Source organism: Benincasa hispida, chromosome 2, assembly GCF_009727055.1.
Source record: "Benincasa hispida cultivar B227 chromosome 2, ASM972705v1, whole genome shotgun sequence".
NCBI lineage: Eukaryota > Viridiplantae > Streptophyta > Magnoliopsida > Cucurbitales > Cucurbitaceae > Benincasa > Benincasa hispida.
The window spans coordinates 47,517,785-47,524,810 of NC_052350.1; the positions used below are offsets into that span (position 1 = coordinate 47,517,785).

The 7,026-nt window shown below is 34.2% G+C and overlaps 1 protein-coding gene across 1 annotated transcript; it reads left to right on the plus strand.

The window, feature by feature from the left end:
- Window positions 1–373: 373 nt before the first annotated feature.
- On the plus strand, window positions 374–6,214 carry LOC120072318 (2-oxoisovalerate dehydrogenase subunit beta 1, mitochondrial). Its single transcript, XM_039024778.1, has 13 exons — window positions 374–743; window positions 1,616–1,727; window positions 1,864–1,899; window positions 2,006–2,065; window positions 2,144–2,201; window positions 2,299–2,396; window positions 3,262–3,351; window positions 3,443–3,511; window positions 3,610–3,696; window positions 4,340–4,435; window positions 4,538–4,615; window positions 5,714–5,800; window positions 5,890–6,214. The coding sequence occupies exons 1-13, from the start codon at window positions 577–579 to the stop codon at window positions 5,923–5,925; spliced, it is 1,074 nt and encodes a 357-aa protein (XP_038880706.1). The 5' UTR covers window positions 374–576; the 3' UTR covers window positions 5,926–6,214.
- Window positions 6,215–7,026: the final 812 nt, after the last annotated feature.

Sequence of the window (7,026 nt, forward strand, 5' to 3'; positions counted from 1 at the left end):
AATAAACATGCTAACTTGTTTACAAATTATAAAATATTTTAATTAATTATTTTTTTGAATTTTTGTTTTAATAATTATTCAAAAATATCCCACGTCGATGTTTTCATCGGTATTTTCATCAAATTAAGACCTCAAATATTTTTGTCGGTTTCGACATTTTACTAGACTCTTTGATCGAATTGGATATGTATGTTTTAATAAATTGAATTATGCTCAACTTCACAAAATAGTATTATTGGATTTGTTATTTAGTTTGAATCCAAAGTTACAAAATACAATCCTATAAATTTCAAACTAATAATAAAATTGGATAAAAATTTGTATCGCTCAAATAAACTTGAATTCGTTTATTATTTAATCTTCAACGTCGTTTCCAACTTTATCCTTAATTATGAATTTCAGACGCAATCGAAAGAGAGAGAAGAGAGACGTTTATCTTAGTTCCATTGGATAATCTCATGACTTTCCTTACTTGTTCTTTAGAATTCGCTTCGGCATTATCTGTTTGAAGCTCTTCTCGTTCTTTATCAGGCACAAACCTTGTGAAATTAGGCAAATTTGATCATCTCTTCCAAAATGGTATCTGTTCTGAGGAGATCTTCCCAAACAGTGTTGAAATCCCTTTGTAGGAGGCAATTTTCAGCTTCCCCTGATGGACATCTTACGACCCACGGAGGAAAATCTATGAATCTTTATTCTGCTATCAACCAAGCACTTCATATTGCCCTTGAAACTGATCCTCGGTTTGTTTCTTTAATACCCTTTTCTTCGTTTTTGCTTTCTGATCGCCTGTATTTTTTTATTTCTTCTCTGATTCTGCGATTGCATGCAAATGAGAGTGGTTTTTCTTCAATGGGTTTGTTGTGTTTATATGATTTTTCTTTCATTGTTGGTTGCTGTTTGGTTACTACCCTTTTGCCTGAGCCTTTAGAGCTGGCCAAGTGATGTGTTTAAGTGAGGATTGGAAAATAAGAGAACTTAATAAATGGAGGTAGTTGGAAATAATGAAGCTGGTGGCTAAAGAGCTAGAGGGCTTGCATGGAAATGAAAGTGAAGGGAAATTGATGAAATCTGTCAATACATCGTGAATTAATTGTTGATGGATCTGTATTTTTCTTGTTCTATCACAGATGAAGCTTACATATATCTCTTTATTAGATTGATGAATCTCGTGGAACTGTCAATTTCGGACTGCATTCTTTTCCCTCATGGGTCCTTCTTCAGGAAGATTTTTTCCTTTTATGACTAAATTTGTGGGCAACAGTGATTACCAACGTGGTTTTTCGTGCTAATTGCGTTACTTGTTTGGGTCATCCTTTCAAGCATAAAGCAAAGGTGTTAGGGAATATGCCACAAATGGCTTTTTGGGTAAGTTTTGACTAGGAAGAAACCAAAAATAATTCAGAGGGGATGGAGAGATTTTAGAGATTGTTTGTTCTGGGGCCTCCTGTTGGGGCTCTTCTATATAAACATATATTTTTGGATAAATTAGAATTGGAGGATTGTACTCCTCTTGGGTAATTGAGCTAATTTCTTATCACCCTTTATGCCTGTTGTTTGTTTTATGTTCTGGTAGAAATTTTGTTGTTAAAGAACATTATACTTCTATATTCAGTGCTTATGTGTTTGGAGAAGATGTGGGCTTTGGTGGGGTATTCCGATGCACAACTGGATTGGCTGATCGATATGGGAAAAATCGGGTTTTCAATACACCTCTTTGTGAGCAGGTAGCTTATTTGTCCACTTTGAAATTTTGGAGATCAATATGAGAGTATAGCAATGTTCTCCGTGTTAATACCATGTGTCAATGTTCTATTCTCAAGTATATGTGATAAGTTTCATTTCAAACCATCTTCAATGCAGGGAATTGTTGGCTTCGGCATTGGTTTGGCAGCAATGGTAATTTTGTGTAACTTTCATACTTGTTTTTGCAGCTTGAATTCGTACTTTCTTTGTGTTTTACATCTTCTCCCTTTTCTAACATGGGAGTCATTTCATTTGGTAGGGAAATAGGGCCATAGCAGAAATTCAGTTTGCAGATTACATTTATCCAGCTTTTGATCAGGTAATCTTTCTTCCTTGTTGTAATTCTTCTTCCTGCCTTCTTGTTTGGCATTATCATGAGAAACTTATGCCCTCATAGATTGTTAATGAAGCTGCAAAGTTCAGATACCGCAGCGGAAATCAGTTCAATTGTGGTGGTAAATTTGCTTCTGTATTTGCATATTGTCGACTTCTTTCTTTTTTATTTTCTTGTTGTTGGCCCATCATGTCACACATGTTTATGAATCCTCTCAGGTTTAACAATTAGAGCACCATATGGAGCTGTTGGCCATGGTGGTCATTATCACTCACAATCACCTGAAGCTTTCTTTTGTCATGTTCCTGGTATCAAAGTATGTTTCCTTCTTTTGTTGATTCTTCTTGATAAGTTTTAGCTACTTTGTGGAACAGATATGTCCTATATGCTGACTCTAATACTTTGTGGTACATGAGAACTATTTATTTCTTGGTTGATCTAACATGTATCACAACTTAGAAACCATAACACGATGTTGTTGCATGCATTGGTGGTCAATAAAGATTCCCAATGTTTCAGTCTCACTAGATGTGTTAACAAGATACTCTCCGTAGTCCTTGCCAACAGATCTAACTTATAGAATTAGCAGCCCACCGAAGTCCTTGACAACAGATCTAACTTGTAGGATTAGCAGCTACTAACTAAGGAGACTTCGATTATGACCCCTATGATGGCGGCCAATGTATTGGCAAAGAATCTTCCGTTGAGCACAGGATAGAGTTTTATGATCCAAGATTTAGCATCCCTAATTCTGCGATCCTTTCAGTCAACCTTACTGGTAAGTCAAGGGACAGTTTAAAACTCTCAGTCCTATAGGGGCTCCTTCCTGTTTTCATTTTGTCCCTACTGCTGATGGGGACTCCGTAGACTTTCTGACCATAAAAGCAGCAGTAATTTTGAATAAGTTCAGAATTGGAGGGAAGTGGATAGAATTTCATCTCTCGCTTCTAGTTTTGTTGTAGAGTGCCATCTTTTCGTGCTGCTTTGTAATCTCAATCTTTTCTTGTTGAAAAGAGCCTTTGGACTTGCTTTCTGGTCTGCAACAGAATTGAACTTTTTTAGAGTAAACTTTACTTGGGATATGTCTCGGTTATTTTTCTATTGTATTAACTTCATTGCATGAATTCCTACTTTTTCAAAGAAATATAATTTTTATTTATCATCGCTCTCATGCTAAACAGGTCGTCATCCCTCGAAGCCCATACCAAGCCAAAGGGTTGCTACTTTCATGCATCCGTGATCAAAACCCTGTTGTATTTTTTGAGCCCAAGGTATTTCTTTTTCATGAAAACTTTTCTTAGTCGTTTGAATAATAGTTTGTCCAAAAGTTGGGATGAAAATATTTTGAGTGTTTGTCTTCAGTGGCTTTACCGTTTGGCAGTTGAAGAAGTTCCGGAGGATGACTTCATGTTGCCTCTATCTGAAGCAGAGGTATGCTATCAACCTTTTTGTTTTCTAATTATTTATCGATAATTCCATAATGCATAAATATATGCAATGTTTAGTGAACCTGAAAATGTGATATTCAGGTGATCCGAGAAGGCAGCGATATTACGTTGGTTGGTTGGGGAGCGCAGCTCTCCATCATGGAACAAGCCTGTATTGATGCTGAAAAAGTAAATCTCTTTTACTTTTATTTTTAAATTTTTTTTTTTATTGTGTTTGTATGATGACAGTCTCAAATAAACCTGGTGAAAGAAAGGATATGATTTCTGTTCTAAAAAAAAAAATTGCACTTTACATGATCTTTTGCTGAATAGTTCTATAGAAAGTAATGATAAGAGAGGTAAAAGAGATTATGATTAATCCAAAGGTAAAAGATGTTGCATTCTTAAGAATTTACTTGCAGAAAATTTTCCTTGATGGCAACACTTTTTTTTTGGTATCTATATAATATTGCAATGAAATTTGATGTGAATGCTGGTACGGTGGTTAACTCTTCTAAATGTTAGAAACAGCCTTGATTCCCTTCTTGCTCTTCCTTGTTTAGACCTTCTGGATTGGAGGTCTAACAAAATATTTTATGTGAATGCTGGTACAATGGTACACTGTGACAAGATCAACACTCCCTATTTGTCTCAAACCTTTTTAAAATTGTGAAGATTAGTTACTGTAGGATGACAGCTTTTCAATATTTCAATTTAATCCTTTGAAGAATGCACGTAATCTGTTTAATTTTTGACATTTCAGTCTGTGATATCACTAGGATTCAAGAGAATAATCAATTTATGATCTTGATTTGCTTGATATATGTTACAGGAAGGAATCTCCTGTGAACTTATAGACCTGAGAACTCTAATACCTTGGGATAAGGAAACGGTGGAGGCCTCAGTTAAGAAGACCGGAAGACTTCTTGTAAGTTGTATTTTCTTTCCTTTATAACAAGCTTTCTGAGAAATGAAAGAACTTTAACTGGTACAAATATAGATTTACCATAAGTCTCCATGTTCTCTGTAGATCAGCCATGAAGCTCCGGTTACTGGAGGATTTGGTGCTGAAATATCTGCTTCCATTGTTGAGCGCTGCTTCTTACGGGTAAGCTCACATTTTCAGCATATTTCTTGGGTATAAATGAATTTTTTTAAAAAGATTAATAACCACAAACAGATAGATGAATACTAATATGTATGTATCAGACATTTATCTTCAAAATAAAGGCATGGGAATTCAGTAACAATGTTATTTTCTTACTATTTGTTTCAGCAAGGGGGCAAAACACAAATTTCTTACATGTGTTTCTTCCTTCTTCCTCCTTGCATAACCCAATCCATATCCATCTCCTTTGTCTCCTAAATAAGCAAAGAGGGGTTTGAATGGAAAAAAAAGGTATATTGGTAAATAAAGTCCAATTTGTTAGCTAATAGTATTACTTGTCAAATCTTGATCTAGAACTTCGTTTGGTTTCTATAGTCCAGATAATCCCATATCAGGATGTATCTGCCATAGTTAAGTCATTGTGAATAAAAAATAAAAAAAAACCACAGAAGAAAAACAAACAACAAACAAAACAAAACAATAAACAAACAGCCTGCCTAAGGGCAAGGGGTTGAGGAAATCTCCTCCCACAAAACTAATCAAGAAGAGCTCTTTCAATTGTTAATAATCATTAGAAGGGTATAGTTACGAGAGAATTTGGTGTAATTTGTGCATCACTAAGGTTGAGGTTGTTTGTTGAACAATAATCCAAAAAGAATCAAAAGAAGCAAACTAATCCAACCAAAGTTGATTAAAAATGACTTTTCTCTTCTTTTATCTCCATATATATAAGGATGGAAAACACAAATTTCTCTAAAACAAGACCAATGGCTAGTAGAATGCAGACTAGTTTTATAGTAACTTTGAGTATCTTACTTTTGTTTGAATACTCTATAAGTCCAATGTTATAATGGATTCAGCTCGCCTTCTTGCTTCCTCATGGTGTTCTTTACCCCAAACCTTCTCTAATTATTCTATTTAGGATATTAGTTTGAATTTCAGTGCTTTTATTCTTGCTACATAACTCAACTGAGTATCTAATGTTGTAATTTTATTTATTTTCGTTTCTGGTACTTTGAGCATTTGATTCTTTTCATTATATCAATGAAAGGTCTCGCTTCCTTTTTAAGACAAAATGAGTTCCACTTTTTCTTGTAGTTGGAGGCCCCTATTTCCAGAGTTTGTGGACTGGACACTCCCTTCCCTCTTGTGTTTGAACCTTTCTACATGCCTACTAAGAACAAAGTAAGAGAATTCTTTCTATTTTCTTGGTAAAATGTTTGGCAAAAGTTCATTCCTAACCAATATATTACCTTCTTTACTGGTTGGTGTAGATATTGGATGCCATTAAAGCAACCGTAAAGTATTAGAATAGAATCATAACAAAGCATGAACATGAGATTGGCTCCATCTTAAGAAATGGCTGCTTTCAAGCAGACAACGAGAGATGTTCTTGATTTCCAGTAGTCGCTCATTGAACATGGAGATTGAAATTGTATTGTAAATGGAAAGGAATGAATCCTTGATGTCCCATTGTTAGTGGCTGTAAGGGAGCTTCATTGTTAAATAATGGAAGATGGAGTCGAATGATGTATGTATGGATATCGAGATGCTTGGGAATAAAAAGTAATTATATAACATTAGGCTCGTTTGGATCCAGATACTGATTTAAATGTTTTTCTAAATATTTGAGATAATACATGGAGATTAGGTTAATTAATGTCTTGAAGTTAAATGTCTATCTTTGAATCATCATGGGTTGGCCTAGTGATAAATAAGTAGCATGCCCTTGATAAAAGGCTAAGAGGTTATGAGTTCAATCTATGGTGGTCACTTACATATGATTTTCCTACGAGTTTTTATGACACTCAAATGTTATAGAGTCTTAGGTTGTTTCATAAGATTAGTCGAGGTGTAAGTTAGTTCGAACACTCATGGATATAAAAAGTATTGTGTTTATGGACATGAGATTGCCTCAATCTTCTGAAATGGCTGCTTGGAAATGAATGAAACGTTGATGTCTCATTGTTGTCCCAATGTTAGTGGCTAGAAGCTGTCAATGATGTATGGATATCAAGATGCTTGAAAATGAAACATAGTTATACTTTATGTTTTCTTTTTCCAGTCTTCCGACCTGTCTTGATCTAGGGTATATGTTCTAATTATCTTTAAAAATAAATAAATGCTTAAAAAAACTGTACATTTTTAAGTTATTCATGTTTTTACTAATTTTAAATTGTCATTCCCACACTAGGTATGAATTAACAAGAAAATGTTGAAAAGATATGGCTAGCTAATGTTTTTGTTATTGATTATAATTTAGATTTATAGGAGAAACTGAAGACTTCTTAAATATGAGTTAGAAGTATTTAAATTAGTTAAATTTAGTTCTTATGATTTGGAAAAAATTAGATTTCATCTTTATGATGTGATAAAAATTCAAATAAATAATCATTGGCTAGATTATAGAA

Excerpts from the sequence above, each read along its gene's own strand:
- LOC120072318 (XM_039024778.1), top strand. The coding sequence starts at position 577 with ATGGTATCTGTTCTGAGGAGATCTTCCCAAACAGTGTTGAAATCCCTT. Across the intron at positions 2,202-2,298 it reads AAATCAGTTCAATTGTGGTG|GTTTAACAATTAGAGCACCA; the intron begins GTAAATTTGCTT and ends GAATCCTCTCAG. Across the intron at positions 3,512-3,609 it reads TGCCTCTATCTGAAGCAGAG|GTGATCCGAGAAGGCAGCGA; the intron begins GTATGCTATCAA and ends TGTGATATTCAG.